The 27,519-nt window shown below is 41.3% G+C and overlaps 1 protein-coding gene across 1 annotated transcript; it reads right to left on the bottom strand.

Annotated features, from left to right (window-relative positions):
* On the bottom strand, positions 1–27,167 carry LOC124115855 (thyroid peroxidase-like). Its single transcript, XM_046477006.2, has 14 exons — positions 27,043–27,167; positions 26,111–26,310; positions 19,887–20,016; positions 18,189–18,400; positions 17,585–17,812; positions 15,097–15,154; positions 14,183–14,289; positions 11,398–11,499; positions 4,818–4,907; positions 3,057–3,217; positions 2,322–2,872; positions 1,376–1,545; positions 764–863; positions 1–598 (listed from the first exon to the last, which is right to left on the bottom strand). The coding sequence occupies exons 1-14, from the start codon at positions 27,150–27,152 to the stop codon at positions 550–552; spliced, it is 2,268 nt and encodes a 755-aa protein (XP_046332962.2). The 5' UTR covers positions 27,153–27,167; the 3' UTR covers positions 1–549.
* Between the last annotated feature and the right edge of the window lie 352 nt (positions 27,168–27,519).

Raw genomic sequence — 27,519 nt, 5'->3', positions numbered from 1 at the left:
CATAACGCTGAGGAGGCCAAAGGCCATGAACATTATTTCCATTCAGTATTATGTGGACATTTGACGGTGTTACAGAAGGGAAAGTGCAGAGATCAAGTTTGTGGGACTAAATGTGAACATGGGCAGCGATTTCGTATGGCTACCCTGAAATCAGCTATGATCAATGGGTATATTTTCAAAGAATACACAGTACACATGAAGATCAAGCATAGTATAAAGTGACAAATTGTTTCCGTTTGTCAACAGGTAATGGTCAAAGAAATAACACGTGATACTCGATAACTTATATTACTAAAAGTGTAGAGCTTGAAATTAGTTCTTGACGTCATGAGCAGCAGCAGCTCGAGCAACATCAACGGGTTCAACCGTCTTAAAAGTCTTTGAAAAGTCTGTATGCCCCTGGAACCAACACCATGGGACACATCCACAGCTACGACTCTGAGAACTCTGACCAGTGCAGTCACAGGTCTTGCATGAGCGACTTCTCCTCTGTTTGCCGGAGTAGCATGTTCCCCAGGACGTCCAGGTCTTCCAGGTGCCTGTGCTCGGCTAATTCCAGTGGTCGAGGTTAATTTCATCCAAAGAACCGCATGAAACCCTGGAAAAAAGGTTAAATTAATAAAATACCTATCATAAGTATCATATGTGTGGATGGGAATTTCTGCTGTGTACGTGTTTATGGTAATTGCAAGTGAAAAGTCACATTGTTTTACATTGTTATACATTTACTTTTTATAAACGCAAAGTGTTGAATACTACTTACGAAGGTCCCTTGATGAAGGCGTTCTTCTGGATCATGTAGGTGTCCGTATTGTCACACACTACCCTGGACAGACTGGCTTTCCGGATCTCTTTCAGCTGGCCTGATAATAAATCATAATTATCTTTGTTTCAAACCGTTTTTATTCCATTTTAATAGTATTAAGAGAATATAGTAAGGAGGGTAAAGCAGAACTGCATGCGATATTAATTCCTTTGTACATGGTGGGAGGCTTTGTTCCTAAACAGGGGATACATGGGTGTATACATTAAAATAATTGTTACTTTTTATCATTACATATGACTCAAAAGTAACATTACCAGTCAGTGTGTTTTGTTGGAGAGGATACTGTTCGACCACTGCTTATAAGGCATACACATTTTCTTTCTTTGACAGGTGACCATGGCCATATTTTTACAACACCTATTCATGTGTCATAAAGCGAACTGTTAGCTTTTTCTGGAAAACCTGATGTATGTATATATAGACATGTATTTAATACAACTCTCGATCCTGTAACGTATAATCGTACAGATCATCATTCTACAAATGTTTGAGTTTATTGCAATTCGATACCACTGACTGACCCAAAACTATGGTAAAATTATAACTCACCCGGAGTAAATTTCACATATGCGTTGTCCACTTCAAACCAGAATCGGTCTCCTTCCTTCAGGGCCTGGAACTGCTTCCCCAGGAGACAGGTGAATGTCGGTCCCAGAAGTCCTCCTTGAATGGGCTTCTCAGACAGAGCCCCAGGAAACAGGTCAATGTCGTCGATGTGTCTGGAAAGAGACATGTACCTATTGATCGCTGTGATTCAGGGTGTTACCAGTACTTCGAGATATTTCTCATGTATTATGATAAATTTTTTCCACCTCTATAATTGTACATGGTACCAGTGGATGGCTTGTGTTCAGCTCTTTATTTTGGTACATCTTCGGTATGGATATATGTAGTAGTTTGTTTGTTATTCGGTTTTTACTATGTTAACAAACGCACTTGTTTAAAGTCCCCCAGACTATTGCTTTTTCCCGGCTGACCAGAAGAGGATGACCTCTCAGACGTCCGCGCCCAAGTAATAAACCCTTGTCAAAATCATCTGTCTTTACCCCAAGGCTTCATAAGGCCGATTACTGGTCGTCTTGCTACTGGGCGGTCATTCGAAACTCTGCTTTCGTTGGTAAGTTGAGGGCGGTTTTGATCTAGTACTGACTTACTCTGGTTGTACTGAGCTAAACGTATGAGCTGGGATTTTTCATACTACGTTTTCTGGTAATCCGTGGATGACCAACCTTCCCGTGATTGTCAAGGTTTTAGGGAAGTTTAGAATTTCCCTTCCCAGTCAAAGTGGCCGAGTCGTAAGTCTATTATACTAGTTAGATTCGAAATGATATTTATAAACAGTAAGCGGTATTTGCACTTCAATATCCATTATTGTCATATTAGAATCAAGGAAGTAGTTGTTAAGAAGTACAGCTAAACGTACATGAACAATTACATATACTTTTCAACCTGATTCAACAGAAAATATTTTCTTTTGGAAAGGGACCGCACTCACTTATACACTTTCTTCAAAAGATTCGCTGTAGTGTTTGTGTGTGTCGTGGAAGCCAGGTCAGATATAGATGTAGCTGTTGAAACGTTACAGTACTCCCTCCATTTGATGTAAGACGGTAGCCCGTGGTCTCTTCCTCTCTGGATGTTGAGAGCTGCCAGGTCCAGACTATTGCCATTACTGTCAGCAAACAGCTTGTCCGTGACCTCCTGCGTCAGTTTGTGTTCTGCATTCTGAACTCCGTCCTGAACCAGCCCTCTACAGTAATGACCAACCTTCCTGTTGTTGGCGTTCAGAATGAGATCCGTGTTGCCGAAGATCTCGCTTAGTTCGTCCTCACCGAGATTACTATATGAAGAGTTGTAGCTAGCTAAGTGGCTGCGGATCATGGAGTGTCCCATTCTGAAAGCCGCCGTAGCGAAGGCGTTCCTGATGCTGGCGTCTGTCTTTGTGCTATAGACGTTGGCGTAAGTGCTCCCAGATCCAATTGGCAAGTCATACTTGCTGGCATGCTTTCCGATGATAATAGGCAAGTATTCGTCATACGTGATTTTCTGAAATCCCGAGTATATTATATTTACATTCATTTGCAGTAAATACATATAACATGATCATTTACATTCATATGTGCATTTTAGACAGACAGACAGACAATTTATTAAGTAATTGTGCATTTCCTTTCTCTGTCGATATTGATAAAAAAAAACACTTTTATTGAGAAAAATAGAATATTGGTACCTGTATGATAGCACCGACTATCTTCCTGGCCTCCTGGAAAGTCATTTCATCGCTCCAGTGACAGTTACTTTCTTGAAGTGTTCTAGCTATACGGTTGTGTTCTCTTATGAAGATGGTGTGCATGCTCTGAAGAGTTGGATTTTCATTCACTCGATGATCACCTTGAAAGATAAATAATAATGGTATCTTAATGCCCCAAATTCTGGTCTTTTAATTTGACCTAAACCGAGAGATGACGCGGATATTTTCCACAAGTCATTTGCATAGATGAAAAACAAAGTTGACCGGGCATTAAAATGACCTTTTCACTTTATGTCTAAACTGCACTCGACAAGCCCAAAGGGCCTAATATTCTTCACACACCAACCTGCATAGTTGCACCTTATGTGCAGTTTTTAAGTTTGTTTTGGGGAGCGCAGGATATAGTTACCTGCCCTTGGTAGAATAGAATAGAATAGCCAAACGTTGGGGTTGGAAATGACGCGGGCCTAGAAACATAATACATGTTTCTAACCCAATAATAGGAATTGTTATCATTTATATTAATTATATATATTTTAAAACGCTCTGCCACTGATTGCAAACATAGTGTAAACATAAAGATAATGAGCTAACCTCTAAATACAATGGGTGTTATATTTGATTGATGATTTGAGTAGAGCATAACAGAGTAGTTAATGGCATCATTATGAATATATGATGTGTACTGCGGATGATAGCACAAATGTAGAAGTATTATTCTGTCATGTGACCTTTGGCCAAAACGCACTCGTCGTCCCGGGGCTGAAGAGTCCATTAGCCCATATCAAAGTCTAGTTTTCTCCCTTTCCCTTTCAATTTCACGCCGACATTTTTTAGTTAAAACAGACACGCTCGAGCAAGTACTTTCGCACATATCAAGTTGTAGGGTCATATGAAACGACAACGAAATGGCTCTTTCTCTGCCACTTGCTTCATGTATTCATCATACGCTAAAGGCGTGGGGCGTTGCTCATGGCATCAGCCACTGGTTTGTCTGACTCAATTATAATTATTTGCATCTGGCAATGCTAATAACTTAAACCAATGTATACTCGTAGACACGTCTTCGGCCAAACTTGAAATTCGTCGTTCACAGTAAGTGAGTGAGTGAGTTAAAGCTTTACGTCACATCGGCAATATTTCAGCCATATCGTGACTATCACAGTAAGTGTTTTTATAATGTATTTGAGTGCAAAGGTTTGTTTGTTTTGTTTGTTTATTGTTTAAAGCCACACTCATGGATAAGCAATATTCCAGCTATATAACGGTCTGTAAATAATCGAGGCTGGACCAGACATTCCAGTGATTGACATCATGAGCATCGATCCAGGCAATTAGGAAACGATGACATGCATCAACCAAGTCAGCGCAAACCTTTGTATTTGAACGCTTGTCGCAGTGACTGAGCTGCAGTGCTATTCTCTACGACCCATGCTGAACGTTGCTTGTTACCGCGATCTGCAGTGTTACTTGATACTTTGGTGTCCGTGAACCCCGAAATGCGGAAATGACAGGTATCTTTTTCTTTGTGTGTCAGGGATGAAAACTCGAATCTTTCCCTTATGTGATCGACCAGGTTTTCGCCGTCTTGGTGAGGCCATTCGAAATAAGCGATCTGATTTGATATCATGTTTTAACCGAAAGGGGCACAACTTGTGCTCTACATGGGCCGGTGCCGCGATCGAGGGAAGATACTAGATTTTTATAGAGGTGGGTGAAAATTCTACACGCTCTTCCTACCTGCTAGGAAACAGTAACTAGGGCTGTTTGGTGTGGTACAGCTTGGTTGCGAATCTTTCGGCAAGTGAGTCAATTTCATCTTCAGCTGACCTGAAACAAGGTGCAATGTACTTAAAACAACTTCCAGAAAGACTTGATTGAGTTCAGATAGACTTACTGCGATTAATATTCTATGACCAAACCAAGTATTTGTTCATTTCCTATTTCAACATTACCACTAATTTTTCCTATTGTAGCATTTAGAGAATGGGCAACCTTTTCACGAACACCTGGTGTCATCACTGATTTTCAGTCATCTGTTTATATAATTTTCACTTTTTACCCCCAATGAAATCATTTTTCGTCAAATAAATCGAGACTGAACATATTCTGGCGATGACGTTAACCCAAAAATGTTTCACTGTTAATTAATATACGTGCTTCGTGATTACTGTTTCGTCCATGCCCTATTGTTCCATTGGCGTGATTGTTAAAATAGCGTCATTTCATTGTATTCACTCAAATTTTGAAGGTTACCTCATCAATGGTTCATGACGTAGATGGAAGTGCGACTTTGTTTCAACAACAGAGCTGATGACAATATTCCTGATCCGAAAATCCCCACCATTTCCTAACCCTGTCATTTCAACCCGGGATTGAAAATTTTGTGAAAAATTGTATATTTATATACGTATCCTATCTCACACTATGCATTTCTCTTTCTTTTTTCGATTCTGAGTGGAAACGTGTCTCAAACAAACATTTCCAGCTTCTAAAGTTAATTAACCCTGTCATACCTCACATCGCCAGGGTCACCTCTCAGGTCTGGGTCATCGCACTATGCATGCTGGTTGACCTTCTTGCACTGATCACGTGTCTGTCCCAGTCAACTTATTCTCTTTCAAGAGCATATAGACTAAGGACTTGCGATGCGGGGATGAACGGGTGGGCATATAACGTGTGAGATAGGATAAGTATATAAATATACAATTTATAATAAAATTTTAATTTTTTTATACTTTTCCTATCTCACACTATGCATTTTATCCCATGGTTGGATGGTGGGGCGCAACTCCCTTGTCTATATACACAACCGTAGGATATTTACGAGGAAGCTGGAACTTAACAGTGGTACAATACTTATTACAGTAACACAGTTAAGTGTCAAGAGACAAAATTAAAAAAAACAAGTATTTGTCACAGAGTGACGAAATATCCCCCGCCTGTACACCATAGTACCAAATATGAAGACAATCCAGCGATTAGTTCTTGAGATATTGTGGCAACACCGTTTTCCAACTCCAAAAACAGATTTGCCTGCTGTGACCTTGAAAATGGGGTCAAGGTCACCAAATCTGACAGGTGTATGCGGTGTCTGTATATACACTATAGTTCCAAATATGAAGACAATCCAGCGATTAGTTCTTGAGATATCGCGGCAACACCGTTTTCTAACTCCAAAAGCAGATTTGCCTGCTGTGACCTTGACAATGGGGTCAAGGTCACCAAAACCGACTGGTGTCTGCGGTGTCTGTATATACACCATAGTTCCAAATATGAAGACAATTCAGTGTTTAGTTCTTGAGATATCGCGGCAACACCGTTTTCCAACTCCAAAAGCAGATTTGCCTGCTGTGACCTTTAAAATGGGATCAAGGTCACCAAAACCGACTGGTGTCTGCGGAGTCTGTATATACACCATAGTTCCAAATATGAAGACAATCCAGTGTTTAGTTCTTGAGATATCGCGGCAACACCGTTTTCCAACTCTAAAAGCAGGTTTGTCTGCTGTGACCTTGAAAATGGGATCAAGGTCACCAAAACCGACTGGTGTCTGCGGAGTCTGTATATACACCATAGTTCCAAATATGAAGACAATCCAGTGTTTAGTTCTTGAGATATCGCGGCAACACCGTTTTCCAACTCTAAAAGCAGATTTGTCTGCTGTGACCTTGAAAATGGGATCAAGGTCACCAAAACTGACTGGTGTCTGCGGAGTCTGTATATACACCATAGTTCCAAATATGAAGACAATCCAGAGTTTAGTTCTTGAGATATCGCGGCAACAAACAGGTGGGACGTACGGACGGACGTACGGACGTACGTACGGACGGTCGTGAATACCATATCCCCCGCTTCGCGCTTTCGCGCGGCGGGGGATAATAAAAAAAACCTGTAGACAGGATAAGAAGAACACTCTCAAAGAATCTTGAGATCCTGATACGCGCATAATTGAAACACAATAAGTGGGGTACAATATGTGAAACATGTTCAAACGTAAGGAAGCGTAAACGTATGTCTAAAACGAACGAGTACGACTTATATTCGAGAGAGTATGCATCCAGTCGTCGAATCTAGAAGATGGGGTATTCCTATCTCCAGAGGACGATAGTTTGGACCAGCGTGGCATCACTTTTATCGCTTCGTCAAACCCTCAATCATCTCAGTGATTGAATCGATGGGTAAAAAACAAGAAGAGGAAACAATTGACAATATCCACAAAAGGATCATCGAACCGTTATTTAACACACATACTGAAAGAAGAGTTGTGTGAAATAAGGGATCTGGACACCGAAATCGTCCGTGTCTAATGACGACTTCAAGTTGAAGACCAAGGTCTCTACAGACGAGTGATTATATCCTCCAACCGGATACACAGTCTGGGAAGCCCGAATGAATACAATAAACACAAATAATCATGACAAATGTTTATTATAAATTGAGACGGATGTAATGTAACGAAAAACTGGTTATACATCTCCCTATCTGCGAGGATATGTCTTGGAGATCTGTTGTGCGAGTACCAAGGGGCCAAACTGGTGAATGTCTTGAACGTCCGTCACTGAGATGTCTCGGAGGGAATGGGATGCGAACACGGTATCGGATTTCCAAAATCATCCCTCCATGATTGCGGTCACAGTGCAATTACTGTGAAGTTCCATGTTGGAAATGACACCACGGATCACTGAGCATATCCAAAACGAGATTGTGGTATGGGATACTTCCATAGTAGCTGCTGCAGAGAGCGGGATGAATACCCTTTTACATAATCGACAAAGTGGTTTTGCCGCTTCCAGATAGATTCAAAGTGCACGTACCGGACACAAAGATATGTCTTCGTCAGGGTTTAAGATGGCGGTCAACGATGGAATGCTAAATAGTCAATCAGTTTGACCAGGAAGTTGATTTTTGGCGATGAAATCTGATCGTAGTCCCAAAAATACTTCCCCATGTGCGGTTCATTCGAAACGCACTCTGTTGACGTCTAAAGCGTGAATTTCACTCACTCGAGCCGCCGTTGCAAGGGCCAGAAGGAGAACTGTCTTCAAAGAAATGTGTTCGAAATGTTCTCAGCAAGAGGTTTGTACTCGGCCGAAGTTAGATGGCGAAGTATGATGTTTGAATCCCAAGTTGGTGGTCGAAAACGTGATGTTTTGTCCCCCAACTTGTACGATCTGATTAATGATTGTAATTCGGCGATTGTGGAAATCTTAGTGCCCGTTGTAGTTGTGATGATAGAATTGATCACAGCTAAGTAGTAAGCTTGAGTCAAACCTTTTAGTTTACGAGATGATCGAAGATAGTGAAGGTATTCAGCAATTTGTTGCGGGGATGCCGTGGCAGGTGTGGAAATGTTATGTGAATGACAATACAATTCAAATGCCTTCCATTTATGGTCATATAGTGCTTTTAGATGATCTATGAGGCCCCGCATTGGTCTTCGTTCAGAATAACCCTTAGCTATCAATGATTTCTGTAAATGTACATTGAGGGTTGTTGGCGACGGATGACGGAGCTGAGGGTGTGGTTGATGCAGAAGATCATCCCTTAGAGGTAGATGGTAAAACCTCCTGTCTGCAAGAAGAGTGAGCGTTATGAACCAACTGCATGTTGGCCAATAGGGCGCGACCAAAAGTAGAGGAAGGCGATTGGTCGTTGATATTTTCTGTAGAACAAGATGTTGAATGCCGGTTGAGGGGAAAAGCGTAAGCATGTAGTCCTTCCCATGGGATTGCTTACGCATCGTGGGGGTCTGGGATTCGAGATACGAACTGGGATAGCTGAGTATTCAAGCGGGTTGCAAAGAGGTCGACGTCGGTAAATAACAGGCAAATCCACTGAAAAATCATGGGATGTAGTCGCCATTCCGTGGGAGATGGTTTGTCGGTTCGGGACAGGGAGTTGCCTATGATGTTGGCGATGCCGGGAATATGTCTTGCTCGAACGTGAATGTTGAGTGAGTCGATCAGTTTGAAGAAGTCGAGCACTAGCGATAGTAATGATGTTGACTTGTTAGAGCCCATCTTGTTTATGTACCACACGACCCATAGGTTGTCTGGCTGAATCATTAGTGTGGAGGACTGAAGAAGTGTCGACCAATGAGATACTGCCAGAATCACTGCTTTAAATTCTAGATCGTTGACATGAAGCTGGCTGACCACCGCCCCGCCACTTGTAGGTCTTGGCAATCAGCTGCCCATCCCACGGTTGAGGCGTCAACAAACAGGTAGAGGGTCGGGGTGAATGGTTGCAAGGAGACTTCTTGAACTGGAGAAGTTGTGTTGGAATCGTTTCGGACTTTTTTGTGTTGCTGATCCCACCAAGTTGTTGAAGTAGGCGTTGAGTGAAATTGGGGTGACAAAGTAGAGTGTTCGAATCGTTGTTGGCTTGAATGCAGTCATCGATGTAGGATTCAAAGACGATGCCTCGAGTGTGTAGGAACTTGATGATGGATTTTGTGAGGCAAGTAAATAGCCACTGGGCCAAATAAATTCCAAATGGGAGCACTCGCCATTGGTAGTGTTGGCCTATGAACACACACCGTAGAAAATGGCGGTGCTCTGGCAGGATAAGGAAGTGTAAGTCTTGTATATCTAGGCTGATCATGAAGTCGCCTGGATGAATAATCGTTTGTAATAGAGCAATTGATGTCATGCCAAAGTGTGGAAGAGTCTCTATTGGAGAATAGAACCCTGGTGACATTTGCCGAGTGCCCAGACACTCTATTGCGTTTTTTACAAGTAACGTGCTCATGGCATCTTTGAGAACTGGAAGCTGTTTGGCTGGATACAGATGTTGAGACGGTTTGCATGTCGTCAGAGGTGTCGTGGCAAGAGGTATAGGATAAGCTGTTTGTAGGAGACGAGGCACATATGGGTAGCCTAGGATGGTCCCGTTAAAAGCGAGTCTTTTGGGGTTAGTGTCCCCTGACTTAGGAGAGTTGATGTTTCCTTTTGTGAATGAAGAGAAGACGAAGCATCCGCCTGATTTCCCTCCTCGCTGATGTTGGCGTGCTCGGCCACGGCCAAGAAAACAGACCTTTCACTCAAAACCTCTCCAAGGTCTTGTTGAGACGGAGTAAATCAACAGTGACTTGCAGGGAAGTGTCTCTTTGGACTTCATTGGCGACATCCTGTATCCGTCCATCCCATGACCAATGTTGTAACACCCCACGTCTACAAAGAGTAGTGATAGATCCCGCATGGTGAGAAGGAGGTCAAGTAGAGCTGTCGTTTTATCCTGGATGAGGGTCACAGCACCTTGAATACAGGATTCTTCCGAGGAGGATGCATGAGCTAAAGCAGATGAGAGTGCTTCAGTGGCTGATAAAATAGAGGAGACCAATGGGAGGGTCCTTCAAACAGTGGTGTCGAGGTGAACGAGATCCCTATCTTTCACTGAAGAAGCAGAGTACAAACGCTTAGGAGCTAATGTTGCGATGTCACCATCTAGTTCAGGAGCAACCGTAGACAAGCCATCGTTGTCTAACGAGATCATGGGACCAGTGTGATCCCTAGTATCCTGGCCAGTCAATGAGTGTGACCGTCCGATCTGGCTTTCTTGGTTTTCTTGGATTTTTCTGCAGTCTTAGAGAGACGATCTGACACCCGACGCTGACATTTATGCAGGTACAGTTTGAAGGATTCATCTAGTAGATCGGAGCAGAGCTAACTGCATAATCCACGACAATCTGAACACTGGGAATGAGGGTCAGACTGAGAGAAAACACGTCGGCACAAAGTGCAGATAGGTCTCCATGTGGACAGCTGGTCCATTATGAAGAATGACTAAAAGTAAATTTGCAGGCAATAAGATGACAAAAATATGAAGATCCCTTGCAAGGGAAAAAACTCAAAAAGGATTCCTGTAATAACAACACGTCAGCACTGCGTGGCGATTTTAAAGAGAATGAGTTGATTGGGTTAGACACGTGATCAGTGCAAGAAAGTCAACCAGCATGCATAGCGCGCATGACCTAGATCTGGGAAGTGACCGTAGCGATGTGAGGTTTGACAGGGTGAATTAACTTTAGAAGCTGGAAACTTTTATTTCAGACACGTTTCCACTCAGAATCGAAAAAAAGAAAGAAAAATGCATGGTGTGAGATAGGATAAGTTTAAACATTTATTGATACTTTGACACTTGTGAATCATCTGAATTGCCAAAGGTTTTTGGGTTTTTTTGAGTTTGCATTATTTATGTTTAAGTTGAAAATCATATTATCGAAAGCTTCACTGGTGAATATGTACTTAAAGAGGCATAACAAAATTGGACCACATTAACTAGTCTGTCTGAATTGACCGTTCATATATTCTTCTACCATCAACGAATGTCCGTAGTTTCTTCTGTTCTTCCTGTGACGACCCGTACACCTGTGAGGCGTCTATGTAGGCTGTGATCTGGTTCAGCTGTTCCACGGGAGCTAGAACAAACATACAGTGTGCGAGATCAGCCTATGTTACTGCTTATAAAGGAAAATCAAGCCTCGCTTTCACACAGGTTAAACATAGATTCAGTGCTAAAAGCCCCATAGTGACGTCATAGTCCCTGTCACAGGAAGTGAAAAATCCTGGGCTCTACACCTACCTCATATAAACCTTTTATTACAAATTTTCAAATATTTCCCATGTCCACATGTGTCAATTTATCAAAATAATACCAAAATATATCCCATCCATGCACTGAAGAGGCTTTGCGAACATGTTTATTGAAGTCACATGACCTCAAAATATTCTCGCACAGGTTAGAAGTCATTCACAAAAATATGGGTTCCATCTATCTTAAGGTGAGGTGGGGCAAATTCCTATGTTGCCTGCAATCAATGATCACTAAGCTTCTTATATCCAACTTAAAATAGGGGAGCTACAACTATAAACATGTTTTTAATTAGATAAAAGACAGTCCCCGGTTTCTCTATTAAAGTGACCAAGACGTCCCACACAGAGCGGCCAGAAACATAAATAAATCTGGCACCTTACTGATAGAATCGCATGATAGTGACAGATATGTTACTTTAGAGCAGTTTAACACTATTTGTTTAACTTTGTGTTGACTGACATGTCATTGAGGGTCTAATTTGTGTGTCAGGGGTCTAAACTGATGGTTCACAGGTTTTGGTGTTTGACATTTGGTTCTTTAGGACATAGTTTGACAGTGTTATCACACTGAACAGACATTTGAGCTTCAATAAAGCAGAACTTATATCTCAAATATGTATTTGTTTGTATGTTTTGATAAGAAATAGTAACCCTCCACAGCACCGGAAAGAGTCAAGATTTTAGTCACGTGACCTCTATCAGTAAAATGATTGGCTCAAACCTATCATCTGTTGTAGCAGTATACTACTGTTACTGTTGTGGTGGGTGATTAATTTGGATTTTACCTTGGCTATTGCATGTTTATGCTCAATCAGGGCTAAATCGTGTGCTTTGACTGTTATTTTCTTGGCTCTCACTTGGAATACCAGTCTCTTACGAACTATTTATCATGATGCAAGTGACACCACTGGAGATGTGTCGAGAAATGTATGAATATATTGGAATTCTGACACCTCTAAAACTAATGATTTTTTCAGTGGAAATTATCAAGAGTACGTTTGTACAAATTAGGCTTGTGTGTGCAATAATATTATGTAAACTTTAAAGGCTCAAAGAATGTTGCCTCTTGTGAATGTCTGTGAAATTATGCCATCAAAAAAGTAAAAAAACAATAGAAACAAAAGGTGGAATGATATCGATGGCATTCCTCCTGAGAAGAAATGTAAGACAACGTATTATTATGGTAGCCCATGTAGTCCCTGTCGGGGGCATGGGTGGCCCAGTCGTCTAAGGCGCCGCGATTCGCTTTGCAGAGTTGCGTCCCTTGGGCATACCAGAAACCTATGATTGTGGGTTCGAATCCCTGTTCGCCCCGCATATGTTTCTAGGTTTGTCAGCACCATACCCGTGCTTGTGGGTTTCACCGAAGTGGTTAACGTCTGAGACCTGCATCACTTCGGGCTTTCCTCCCACATTAAGCTGACACGCCGTGATATAGCTGGAATACTGCTAAAAGCGGCGTTAAACCCAACTCACTCATTCATTGCAGTCCCTTTCAGGTATGCATACAGTTGAGAAGTTTTATCAAAGATGGTCCTCATCATGAAATAAATAAACCTTATTATCCAGGTGAAAAGCATTAATATTCAGTGAATATCTTTCGTAACATGGAAAATAAATATAAGTACAAAAACACAATGTTTCAGTAGAAGCCTCTGTTTATCCTGCTGACAGAGACTAGAGACTGAATATTTCATCTGCTAGCAAATTATGTTTACTGTTTGTAGGTCGCACTTGAGAACGAGGCTTGTTTTTTTACGGGAAAATATAGCAATTACAAAATTGAGGCTAAGCTTGCACACTAATATACTGTCATTGGTACATCGAATATGTGCTACTGTACCACAGGGGGCACGGGCAAGTTGATTCATGTGACAAATTCACAGAGCGATATATCCCTCAGGCTTGCCTGAATCCTATGTCGTGGGTTCGAATCTCAGATTCGCCCTGATCCGTGGTTTGTCATGACTCTTGTTTTGCCTGTGCTCCGGGAATTTACAAAAATGGTAAACGTTTAAGATAGGCATCACTTCGGACTTCATCTCACACAAAGCTGACGAACCCTTATAAAAATGAAATACTGTTCAAAACGGCTTCAAACCCAACTCACGGCACCACACATTATGAGTGTAGTGGATGATGGCACTGGATAATGCTTGTACTCATTCTCTTCTCGTGTGGACTCAGTGAACTATTATTGGTTGCCTCATCTATGTGTAAACATGATATTTCCTGGACATTATCGAGGGCTTACACATTAAGAGTATTTAGTAAGATGACAGCTTGCGAGGCTTTTCGAGGTATCCTGCTGTTGTAATAACCCACAACAACAGAAACGGTGTGACATTTTGATGACAAAACGGGATTCGAACCCATGACCAGCTGGGCCGACACGACTATAGGACTGTGTACTGGCTTAGACGACTACACCACTAATCTCAAAAGCAATACTGTTACCACGATTTATTTAACGTTATGACTTACAAATAATGATGTGTGTCATATTACCTGCTTCGCAATGTTCGTTCGCTACTTGAACCGAGCGCACGAAATTCATGCAGGTGGACTTGAAGTGTCTATCGGGTTGGGGAATGTCGATGGGGAAGCACTCGGGTCTGAAAAGAGCAAAATACTGATGCTACAGTGTAACACAAGATCAACGTGGGTGATAGCAATATGTGTTAAACAACAATGTTAAATAATGTGATGGCTTGGTCGACATAATAACATTGAATGCATTGTTTAAATACAATTTTCCATTGCCCTATCAAATAAGAGGCCATGTTGAACAAAATTAAAAGAATTCACAGTTCACCTGCTGAGGTAAGAGCACTTTGTTTGGAATCCTTTGCAAATTAATGATCATAGAATTACTATCGCGAGAAATGTACATAATGCTTTTTCTCATAAATTATTGTTCGAAATATGCATACATCCTCACTGTCGCGTCGATCCTGTTCGCGATCTCGAGGACGTTTGTTTTGAACAAAGTAGTACAGCAGTTAAAAACATACTGTTTAGCGTTTTTGTCGTGATCGTTGGTATTGGGATGTTATTATTGAAAAGTTGTATGCTTCATTAAAAACTATTTCCAATGACACCATATGCAATAATAATGTGTTCTAATAAAACAAATATCGTTGATCACGAAACTATTTCCAATGACACCATATGCAATAATAATGTGTTCTAATAAAAACAAATATCGTTGATCACGAAGGCCAACAATATCACACTATATACATTCTGTACTATGTTCTTCAGTCAGTCTTGCTTGACAACGGTATAAGGTTTTCAACCGAAACGTCGTTTTTTTGCAGTAATTCAAGAAGTTGTTATCCATAAATTGTGTCTACTTTAATATCATACGTAATGTAAACAAAGACAATTTAATAGGAAAGATATAAATGTAATTTTCCCACCTTTTCCCCAGAGGATCTTTATGAAAATCGCAGCATCCAACAGAACCGCCATACGCACCTGCAACGATTTATTATCTTGTTTATTACACGTGCTTATGATATACATGTAGTTGGAACAATACAATGTACTCTGGTTTAAGCAGAGATTTCTTCTGTGCGGCGTCAGGCAATAAAAAAAAACTTTTTATGCAAATTGTATGCTACCGGTAGGGCAGGACATGCTTACCATTTTCGCGAACACTTGATTTTCAGTGGTCCATTCATATAATTTCCATAGCTATTTTGTCCGTAAGCCAAACGGAATCTGTTTCGGCAGAAAATCTTTGCTGGTTATTATCTTGCAATGACAATTTATATTTATCGAAACCGTAATGGAAATGGCTTGTCCGGTCTGTATTTTTATTTACTGATTAGAATGAAATATGTAGCAAAGAGGCGTTAGGTGATCCTTGCAGGGTCAGGATGGTTAGGCTCATCATCAGCTCAGAGCCCTTGCCCCTAGCCTCTACACGCAGCCCAGACAGCGAATGGAACTTCTCCCAGGAAGCCGTGCCTTGTCAAGCCCACACAGAACTTTTTGTACAATGTGAAGACTCCCTAACACTGTAGCCTTCTGCATTACCCAGATTGTCAGATGGGTTGTAAACCTGGTAGCAAACCCGGGTACTCCCCCAATGTCAGTCAACAGATTGGGAGGTACCATTGTGAGGTCTGCATATATTCCTTGTTTTTTCCTGAATATTGCCATCACATAAGGGTCAAAAGGGACAGAATTCAATAATTAAAATAATTTTCGTTGGATTTTTCAAAAAAGACAAGATCATGGTTTGTTGGCCTGGATACGTCTGTGGCAGTATACTTTTATAAGGTAAAAAAACATCCCAAAACCTTAGAAAAAGTGTACCAAAGTAAATCTTTAATTTGATGGTTATAGTTTGAAAAACGATGGAGTCAGAAAGTCGGAGTGTCGGTGCAGCAAGCAGGAAATCAATAGGGCGATGACAGTGGCAGGTTATTTCCGGTGGTGTTTCCGTCAATTAATCAATAGACATCTTTGAATCGGTCACTAGGTCCCGGTAATTTTCCGATCACGACACAAACACGAGTTCATGGTCTGATATTGTTCTTAACCAATTAAAATGATATATGAGGACATGTGACAAATACAGCCCAGTCCCGAACACTATAAAATGATACCGTCAACAATAGGAGAGGAGAGTCGAATCCCGATCCTTTTAAGTTCTCTCAATTTAGTGACGAGCCTGGCCGGTCTGATCTTGTCGTGTATTGATTGATGGACTGAGAGTAAGTAAAATTAATGTGAGTATAAAGCTGATGTTGCGTTTCTTTATTATGCGAGTATAAATGCTGATGGAGACAATTCGGAGAAAGCGTCGTTAGACCAATCCCTCCTTGACTGAGCCGAAGCTGAAAAGGCGAGTTGCAAAGTCATGGCTTAACTGACCATGATGACAAGGAATGGCAGTACTTTTATTAACTGAAGTAGGGTCCCACTTGATACCCGAAAGCAGTTACGACAATACTGGTCTATTCCAAAGAATTTTGTATTCATCATTTTCCATGAAGCCCTCTACATATTCGTGGTCGTACCATGGATAGACCTTTGTCACAAGCATTGCAAAGACGGAAATAAAATACTTCATTTTGTCGCTTAAAATACTGTGTTGGTGTCCACTGACAATGTATTGGACAATCTCATTAAATGCATTGCATAATTTAAAATTCATATTAACTTTTGATGCAAAATCGGTTTGACGGATTCGAGTGGGAAGTGACAGAAAGCCACCTCTTGCACTTTTCAGGCCACCCGAGTTCATCCAAGGGAAGAACTCTGCAGGGTCGCTGAACTTCTCAACACACGGCACATCAATTCGATGCAGTGGTCGTTCTGAGTGCCTTCCTTTGAGAAACCAAGCCGGTGCCGATTTGATATGGCACTTCGTTTGGTTGACATTTATTTCTGTACCGTCCAGCAGTACAGAACCGTCAACAAAATCAACATTTTTTATCATTACTTTTATTATTGAAAAGGTGGTTACACTTTTATTTAAACATATTTTCAAGATCGATAGTATTCTGTTCTTCAGCTGCCGTATTTCATGCTTTATTCCAGATTAAGAATCATATGATTTAGAAATGAATTTTATTTTCATATTCCTACCCAGACAGACGTACAGCTGAAACGTGTTCTACTTCAGTTGTCTTGATTTTGTGGTCATATTTATGCATGTTAAAAAATCGGTTTGCCTCAAATAGTTAGAAACATGCAGAAAAGAAAAAGTTTTTCCCAAAGTCTTTTAAAAATCCTTTTAAAAAGAAGTTCAATAAATAAGGATGTTCAAGTTGTTGTGGCGTTCGGAAATGAAGAAAACAAACATGTGGAAAAATATTTTCCACAAGCTTTTTCTGTTACCTCAAGACAGTTGCTGCGTTCGAGTGCTGGAGTGCAACATGATTTCTTACTTACCACTTTTCTCTTTCTCTTTCTCTTTCTCGTCCTCCGACGCTTTGCGCTTCTGTGATGGTGTGCTGGTGATGTCGTGATCAAGGAATTGACCCCACTGCATCAACATGTGGGTGTATTCCTTGCTGAGGTCGGAGTCTGTTGACGGGGTGTGGACAGTCGTGCTGACCAGGCGGGCACTTGGTAACTTTGAAGACGACTTATGGGATTGTTCTCGAGGGGAAGATATATCTAAAACAGATTCCCGATTAATGAAACCGATATAAAGAACCGAATGATGAGATGACAAGGACCTTGGCATCCCAAATATGTATCGTGCTAGATCAGACGTGGTATGATGCATACCCTGCAGGGTGAAATCATGTATTTCAAATCCCCTCTTATTAAATTGATGCAGGTCCTACACGAATACCACTTTTATGAAATCTGGTTATGGTGCTGACAAACATAGAAAGTTTATTGTGGCGATAATGGGTTTCAAACTCACGATATTAGTTTTCTGGCACGCAAAATGGACACACCTTCGCGCATAGAATTACGGTGCCTTAGACGACTGAGCCACCTATACCCCAATTTGTTTTCGAAAGTGTAATGTGATCGAATTTACGGTCATCATAAGCGGAATCCAGCCATCGCCTCATTGGTATTGATGCCTTGCCCCAGGTTGTATGCTCGAGGTTGTTGCAAGAGCCATCAGCTGTTCGGTAGGGGGAGGAGGAATTACACTGTTCTTCGAACTCATGGCTATAACCGCACTCGAGCTCTGGGCCGAAACCTTTCTTTAACACAAAGGGCACGGACTCCTGTGGTACTTTCGCTCTGCAATAGTATACCATGTAACCATTCATTTCCATGAATTACCTGCACATAAGGCTGCATTGAACAGACTTTTATTTATCACAGCTTATTATCGGTGGAGGGAACACTACTGATACATATCATAGGCATGCTTGCCGTAAAAGTCGACTATGCTTGTCGTAAAAGGCGACTAACGGGATCGGGTGGTCAGGCTCGCTGACTTGGTTGATGCATGTCATCGATCCCAATTGCGTGGATCGATGCTCATGATATTAATCACTGGATTGTCTGGTCCAGACTCGATTATTTACAGACCGCCGTCATATAGCTGGAATATTGCTGAGTGCGACGTTAAACAACAAACCAACCAACTTAAGGGCGGTGTGGAAGCTTCGTGGTTAAAGCGCCCGCTCGTCAGGGTTCGATTCCCTCCATGGGTACAATGTATGAAGCCCATTTCTGGTGTCCCTCGCCGTGATATAGCTGGGATATTGCTAGGACGGCGTAAAACCATATTCACTAACTCACTCAATGCTGAAATATTGCTAAAAGCGGCGTTAACCCTGATTCACACACTCACACACTCTCACTCCAACATTATATCTATGCACAACGCTTTGAAACAAAAAACTATGATTAAATGTTATGCCGGTTTTCTTCATTTATAGCATTATACATATCTTAAAAGGTTAAGTACAACTTATGTTAAAGATTGCATACACCAACAACGTCTTTTTATCTGCTAAAAGTGTGAGTCTGCAAAAAGTATGAGTCTGCTGAAAGTATGAGTCTGCTAAAAATATGATAAAAGTATGATTCCAACTACACCATATGCATATGTAGATGAATCACTATCAAATAGAAATAGTGGTAATGAAAAGGTGAACATATCCTGCTCCACTGGTGGCATGCTTCACAAACATATGCTAAAACAATATTGACCTGAACACACACGGGACCACATAGTAGAAGTCAAAATAGGGGATTGTATCAGACATGATTTTAGTCACTGATGTGTTTAATTTAGAGGAGCGGTGGGGCAGTGGTTCAAGCGTTCGCTCGTCATGCCGAAGGACCAGGTTCGATTCCCTACCTGGGAACACAGTGTGAGACCCATTTTCTAGTGTCTGCCGTCGTAATATTGCTGAAATATGGTGGCGTAAAACCCAACTCACTCACTCACGAATACTTGGAAATGCCATCTACTATCTGATAGTGATTGATAAACACTTACGCATGATAAAGCCGGATTCGTATAATTGAGTCTGCTTTTAGCAGAGATTTCTTATGATCAAGGAAAGGATTTTGTTGCTTTTATTTGATGATTTCACTGAGAAAGCAACGGGATTTCACTGGATCAATTGGTTTTAAGATATCATGATGAATACACACGTTATTTCGGTTTATGATCATGAATCGAAGCGTCCTTTACTTTTAAATGTGTCTACCGTGTAAAACTACATGGTTGCAAATGGTATAAAGTTCGTCAATTCTGAAGCATACTTACTCCTTTAGCATCTCTGTAACTAGGAGGACATTGAAGCGATGGTTGTTTCCTTTGATAATACTCTCAGGTGCTGTGAATGTGAACTTGTTGTGCTGGTCCGTTGTGGAGCCAGGTTCTGACGCAGATAAGTCTGTGGAGAGAAATATTCATGAATCCACATCATGCTATTTGGAGTGAGTGAGTATGTGAGTATGGTTTTACGCCACTTTTAGCAATATTCCAGCAACATCATGGTGGGGGACACCAGAAAGGGGCTTCACACATTATACCCATGTGGGGAATCGAACCCGGGTCTTCGGCCTGACGAGCCAACGCTTTAACCACTAGGCTACCCGACCGCCCCTGTGCTATTTGGAAGAAGCAGTGAACACTTCCAGGTATCAGGCCATTGTTTTAAATTCTTAAAACAGACATATAAACATCATTTTAAAGTTTACTGTACTGTACCGATTAGCAATATTTCTTTAATCAAGTTGTTGATCCTAACGATTTTATGTACTGTAAATGAATTATTCTCTTTTTAAAAAGTTTGATTTCACCTTTTAAAATGATCTTTAAAAATCATCAATTGCCATGGCTTTTTCAAAAGTTTGCAATGAAAAGAACAAGCACTACAAAGAACAGTAACTGTGACAAACATTCGAAATATACGTAAAAAAATTACTTGCGGCACAATTTGCACATATTAAGGGTCTTAACATAAAAGAATATTCACGTCACTAGGTACATGTGCTACAGAAGTATACAAATATCGTAATTGTTTTCTGTGTTTTCTAATGTTTGCAATAATCATATATGCTGTACATATAAGTCACGGATTTCAAAACAATTGAAACATTGCATTACCGGCTTTAGATTTATAATGTTTCAAATGCACCTACATTTTCGGTGATAGGTGAACGGTTGACTGCCAGATTGGTACCAATTAGCATCTATATCAATCAGAATCTATATGTTGGTACGAATATTGATCTTGAGTTGAATTTTGAATAGCCATGTGTCCATTTGACCTGTTCCCATATGGCTTGCCATTCTGGGGCTGTGAAGGCTTTGCTTTTGCTTTTTAGATGTCTGGTTTATTAAAGGGAATAGGCTGTGCCTTCGCCTTGTCTAGAGCTGGCTTCGCCAGTGTGTCTGCTTTTTTCATTTCCATGAATTTAAGTATAATGCCTCATTGAAACAAAGAAAAGTCTCACCACATAGAAAAATGAGATGTGTACCGAAACGCGAATACAATACGCCACTGAAAAAATAGCACCTTTCGCACATTGTTTTCTCACAGAATAGTGCATTTTGATATGTAAATTTGTCATTGTTGAAAGAAAGAGGGGTATATTTTACTTATTTCTATCCCCTTCATACGAAGCAACATACAGTCTAAGGGTTAAAGAATGGGTTCGCTTTGCTTAGGACGTGCGCAGTCGATCTCGACCGTGAACGGTGCCTGGCTTGCCAGTGTGCAAAGGGAAGTTCGGGCTTGTGCGATATAGCCTGAACGTCTCCAGGACATACACTCTAACAGAGACAGTTTATAGAGCCTCTTTTCATATAGTCTCCGCTCCGCTTAAACAGCCTTTGAAATTGATAAACAGGACTAAAGTTTACATTAAACCTATTAAACCTTTTCCATGTTTTGAACACGACGTTTGCATTAACGATGTTACTATCTGCAAAGGTCAACCTACACATGAGACTAACACATTAAGAATGGCTGAGAGTGAGTTTAATTTAAAGGCTTTGAATATTGTGAATGCGAAACGCATTGGGGACACTCCTTACATGTTCATTGAGATTATAGTTTGCTGTGATAAGCGTTTTGATATAATCAAAGAACTATACAGTTGCGCTATAAACAAATATCACTTGTACAAATGTTATTAAGCGCAGACTGAATGTCATATTGTGCCTCAAACAAAAATCGAGTCCAGACAGCGTTAACATGAACAGGTTGTTGTTGGCGTGGCATGCATTCTTGCATTTATATTTGATTTTTTTTTATAACCCTTTGTATCCAATTGTGTATCCAATAATAGATTTAAGTCATAAGATTTCAAAGGCACATTCACTGAAAGATCGGGGCCACAATACCTTAATCTGGTGTCAATTCTTTACATGAAAACAATTTTGATATTCTTTTGAGACGGTTACATTTCCATTGCTAAAGACGTCACTTTTCCGGAGATCAAATGATCTAAAGCAGAATAGGGCTTCTTTTGTTAGATAAAATTAGCGTATCCAAACTGCGCCTACCCTTTTCTTCTCTTCCAACCTGTGACCGCAGAACATATAAAATATTAATACTAGTACTATCGACGTTGTAGTCGAATTTTAACTTGAAATTAGCTCTTGGGGGAATCAAGAACAAAATCGACATCACTGTCCCGGAACGTTTTATACACAAGATGTAAACTATAAACAACAATTACACTATGAGCGGAATACCTGCTCTGACAACACAAACACAGCAATGAGCGGACCTTCCAGCTCAGGCACACATGAGGTGAGCGGAGCTCCAGCTCACCTCAGGGCGTTTCCTACGAGCGGCACATCCTGCTCTAGGTTTAGATTTATAATGTTTCAAATGCACCTACATTTTCGGTGATAGGTGAACGGTTGACTGCCAGATTGGTAGCAATTAGCATCTATAGCAATCAGAATCTATATGTTGGTACGAATATTGATCTTGAGTTGAATTTTGAATAGCCATGTGTCCGTTTGACCTGTGTCCCATATGGCTTGCCATTCTGGGGCTGTGAAGGCTTTGCTTTTGCTTTTTAGATGTCTGGTTTATTAAAGGGAATAGGCTGTGCCTTCGCCTTGTCTAGAGCTGGCTTCGCCAGTGTGTATGCTTTTTTCATTTCCATGAATTTAAGTATAATGCCTCATTGAAACAAAGAAAAGTCTCACCACATAGCTCCAGCTCACCTCAGGGCGTTTCCTACGAGCGGCACATCCTGCTCTAGGTCGTCCCTACACCAGCATTCGGAATACCAAAGTTGACTAACAGTGTGATGGTAACACATATATAGTAATGAACAACAATGGAAAGACAATGACGTTGCTCTGGACATGGGACTTTAACCGACACAGCTCAGGGGATGAACAATTAAGGCAATAAATGTCATACTATAAATAACAGTAATTAGCGAACAGCTGTCATAGTGCAAAATATGCTCTTCAAAAAAAGAAAAGCAATACGGATATTTTGGGCCATAAAAGCAAAATTAGGTGACCAAGAGGTGCAAAATGAAGAGGTTTAATGTGTTATGGTGTCAGTGACAAATTTCCCGGATAAAAGTGATCACAAGGACATGCAAACTATTAGTCGGGAAACACGTTCGATTCGGAAAAACGTACATGGGCCTTAACAAAAGAGCCATGGAGCTTCACGCACTGCACGTGCAGCAGCACTATGAACGGTATTAAAGAGAAGGTTTTTTTATTGCCTGGCATCTGCGTCAATCGAACAGTGACAGTTCAACAACATGACAAGATGAACAGAAGTACAAAGAAACAACGTCATTGGCCGCTTGCAAGCAGGTGAATCCCAATCAGCTGCAGACAGGGTTTACAATGTAGCGCCCAGCACTATCAAGGCTATGGGATCAGTTTCAAGAACATGGGTCAACACTTGATCGGCCAAGGTCGGGTAGACCAAGAGTAACCACCCCCACCCAAGATTGGTACATCCGACTGCGCCACCTACGTGAAAGGACGACCACAGCCACCTCAGCCACATCCCAAATACCCGGACTGCGTCCGAAACCGTTTAAGAGCAGCTGGTCTACGAGAAAGACGTCCTGTTCAACGCGTCAACAACATCGTAAACAACGACTGCATTGGTGTCGTCAACACAGGGTATGTACTCAACTGCGATGGAGAGATGTCAGGTTCAAGATTTTTCCTCCGTCGAGGGGATAGAAGAGCATTGGTCTACAGACGTCGGGGAGAATGTTACGCCGGAAACTGGGTACAGGAGGGCAGGTTTGGTGGGCGGCTATCTCTCATCACGACAGGACAGGTTTGGTCCATATCCAGGCCAATCTTACGGCTCAGCGATACATCAACGAAATTCTCCTACCAGTCGTCCTCCCAATTGCAGCCAACGGCAACGGTGTATTCCAGCAGGACAACGATCGACCGCATACAGCACGGGTCACAAGAACCTTTCTACACAACAACAACGTTGATGTTCTCCCCTGGCCCTCCAGATCCCCGGATTTGAGTGAGTGAGTGAGTGAGTGAGTATGGTTTTACGCCGCTTTTAGCAATATTCCAGCAATATCACGGCGGGGGACACCAGAAATGGGCTTCATACATTGTATCCATGTCGGGAATCGAACCCGGGTCTTCGGCGTGACGAGCGAACGCTTTAACCACTAGGCTACCCGACCGCCCCCCCCCCCCCCCCCCCCCCCGATTTGAACCCGATAGAGCACCTGTGGGATGAATTGGATAGACGTTGCAGCAGTCTGCGTTAACGTTGAAGGCCGAGTGGGCTACCATTCCCCAGGATGTGATTCGCATACTCGTCTCTTCCATGGGCAAGAGATGTCAGGCCGCTATCGATTCCAACGGGGGGACATACGTGTTATTGATGGTAGCTGACCTTCACCTTGGACTTTTCCTATGTACCGATAACTGAGATGGCTACAATCACCAAGTGTTCTCTCCACAACATTTTGGCTCAATACCTTGTACGGTTCCTCGTATAAATGTATTTTCCTACCTCACACAAATATTGCTTTGTGTTTCTTTTTTTTAAAGAGTATACTTTAAAATATTTCATTAAAACCTCTGAATCATTTATCCAATATACGTAAATGTTTCAATATGTTTAAAGGGAAAATAAAGTCTATCTCCTTTGTCTGTGTAATATATTCAGCAAATTTTCGAAACATTCCCTGAAATGATAAGCCCATTCGGGGCAGGACCGTTCATCCACAGTTAATGCCTCCTTACATGTACGTCTCCGGAAACCTGACCAACAAGGAGGCCAACACAGATCATCGACAGGACAGGACCGATTATGGCTTATCGTAGCGTCGGTTACGACGGCCGCATCGCCAAAAACTACGTTGACAATGTAGAATCGCCGTTCGACTTCCTGTACGTGTGCAAGTGGCAGAACGGGTCTCTGCATGTTTCCCGAATATGTTTTGCTGTATTTACATCCATAAAAAATTCTACTTTGGAATATAACACTGTCACTATAATAGAACTCTATCGTCACTGTTACCAGCGTTCCAAATAACTGCCTGCCCAACCGTCCGAGACGGGTTGATTTCAACTCGGGCTGCTAGATTTTCAAATCCCCCTGCCCGACGGTCGGGTTATATTTCATAGGTGAAAATATTCTACATATTTCCCGATGATAAGCATTAATTCACATGTAAAGATGAATGATAAAATGTAACCAAAAAGAAACCCCGTTAGCTTGTAGACAACCTAACAATTAGCGATGCGCTTATGCTACAAGCAATCAGTTTTCATATTTTTAATTAAAAAATCCTGAGAAATATATGAATATAGTGGGCAGGCAGATTTTGGTCAGGGCTGGCAAGTATTTCAGCTAGCCAGTCCTGTGGTCTGGCTGAAATTTTTGGGAGTTTCATACCCTGCTGTTACGTCATACAGCTGTTGTGGGTCGCCTTTGAGTACAATCTACGTTAAAGTTTTCATTTTCATCTGAAGAGCCGTTGAGCGGCGAAAGATCTTGTGTGCATTAAGGAGTTTTGACAAGCACGAATGTCTGGACTCTGTTTTTGTATATATTTATATACCAATGGGAGTCTCATATATGTGTGCATTCAAAACATTCCCAAACTAGGCACACATGTAAATATAACCAAATTGTATGGACAATTACTTGGAAATGTGTGCATTTACATTGTTCAATAATACCAACACCATTCCGAACGTTGGGACATGGACTCTTTAGAGTCGTGCATGTTTCTTATTCTTTGTGTGAAGAGTATTAGATACTTCCAACTCACTATTGCCCTGGTATTATCACTCACTCACTCAACAAAAATGCCAAGAGGAATAAATTGGCAACTATAACTAATAACAATATCAACGGTTTTACAGACCACGACCTGAAGCTGATCTACGAGGGCGACACCTCTTGTAGACCTGGCCTTCATTCGACCTAAGGCTTTCAGTTTCGTGATACACGACAAAAGATGTCAACCTACTATATAACCCTGTGAAGTGTATCTTACCAAATTCCGCAAAGGCACTTTCTTGACTCCGTTCTTCCTCAAGCTGAACTCTGGCCTGAGTAAGAGCTGCTTCCAGCTGTTCGGAACTGAGACTGATTTCCCCAGTGTTGTCGTTGAGGGAGGCTAATGCTGCAGTTTTAGCCACCATCATCAGCAGAATCAGCTGCGAACTAAGCGCTGCCCGCTTCAACATCGTGATTCTACATAATGACAATAGAAGACCTGTTAAACCTAAAGTAGATTCCAGTGACATGATTCTTTAAATATGGTACGGCTTCCTGGTACGAATGCATTTTTTTACATATAACTGTATACACTATGCATGATAATCCATGCTTATATCTAATGTACAGAGTCCTATGTCTATCATGCATAAATATATGGTTTGTTTTCATGATCATTTGGCATTTACGGGTGCACATTTTCATAAATTTGAGTGAGTGAGTATGGTTTTACACCGCTTTTAGCAATATTCCAGCAATATCACGGCCAGAAATGGGCTTCACACATTGTACTCATGTCGGGAATCGAACCCGGGTCTTCGGCGTGACGAGCGAACGCTTTAACCACTAGGCTACCCGACCGCCCCTCATAAATTTGAATGATGCATACGGGGGTCAATAAGTTGCCAAGCTCCTGTCAAATACCTATTTAAATGTTTACATAGAATGTCCCTAATAAATTACTTAATAAGTTATGCAATAATAATGTAATAACAGCTATGTTTGACTTTCAAAATGCAAAGCCTTTTAACGTCTACCTGTATGACAGATATATAGTCACAAGGACAGAATTACCTATCACTGGAAATGCCAATATCCCGCTAAGCGGCATGTAGGTTAAACGTTAACAATATGTTAATTATTTAATCCCGTGCTGATAAAGTAAAATGCATGTACACTAACGCAGACTCATTCCTCAGTAATACTTACCTCAGACAGATCAACTCTTGTGCGTGTCTTCTCTTACAGTAGTCTTCTTTCAATGGCCTATGACTTGCGTTGTGGTGCTCTATATCTTGACGACCGTTGACGTTGTTCATTCTCTCAGCGACAAATCAGCGAGAAGAGGAAGTAAGCTGCAAACTACATACGTGGACAATGTGCGTCAAATAATTAAGGGACTCGGAGATAGCTGGTACTTAGATATATAAGCTTACATCGAATATACCTCAATATGTCTTCAAGTTTCTCATTAGAGACAAAGCAATTGCTTCAGGATCTGTTGTTTCTGTAGGTTTGCCAAACTTCAAATGAAGTAAAATGTCCAATGACGTTATGCCCAATCCTCCGACTACATAGAGAATGTAACACCTCGACAGTGCATCGACATACCTAGAAATATAATCCTAGCTGACAAGGGCTTTAGACGACTGAGCCACCCGCTCACCTTCCCCTAATTATCACATG

This window comes from Haliotis rufescens, unplaced genomic scaffold, assembly GCF_023055435.1.
Source record: "Haliotis rufescens isolate VD_foot unplaced genomic scaffold, xgHalRufe1.0.p SCAF_12, whole genome shotgun sequence".
Lineage (NCBI taxonomy): Eukaryota > Metazoa > Mollusca > Gastropoda > Lepetellida > Haliotidae > Haliotis > Haliotis rufescens.
This window is presented reverse-complemented; position numbering and strand designations above follow the sequence as displayed.

Bases quoted from the DNA above. Each gene is read 5' to 3' on its own strand.
- LOC124115855 (XM_046477006.2), bottom strand. From the start codon at position 27,152: ATGAACAACGTCAACGGTCGTCAAGATATAGAGCACCACAACGCAAGT. The intron at 26,311-27,042 runs GTAAGTATTACT...GTCATTATGTAG, and splicing joins CAAGAGTTGATCTGTCTGAG to AATCACGATGTTGAAGCGGG. The intron at 18,401-19,886 runs GTAAGTATGCTT...ATACTATTGCAG, and splicing joins GTTACAGAGATGCTAAAGGA to AGCGAAAGTACCACAGGAGT.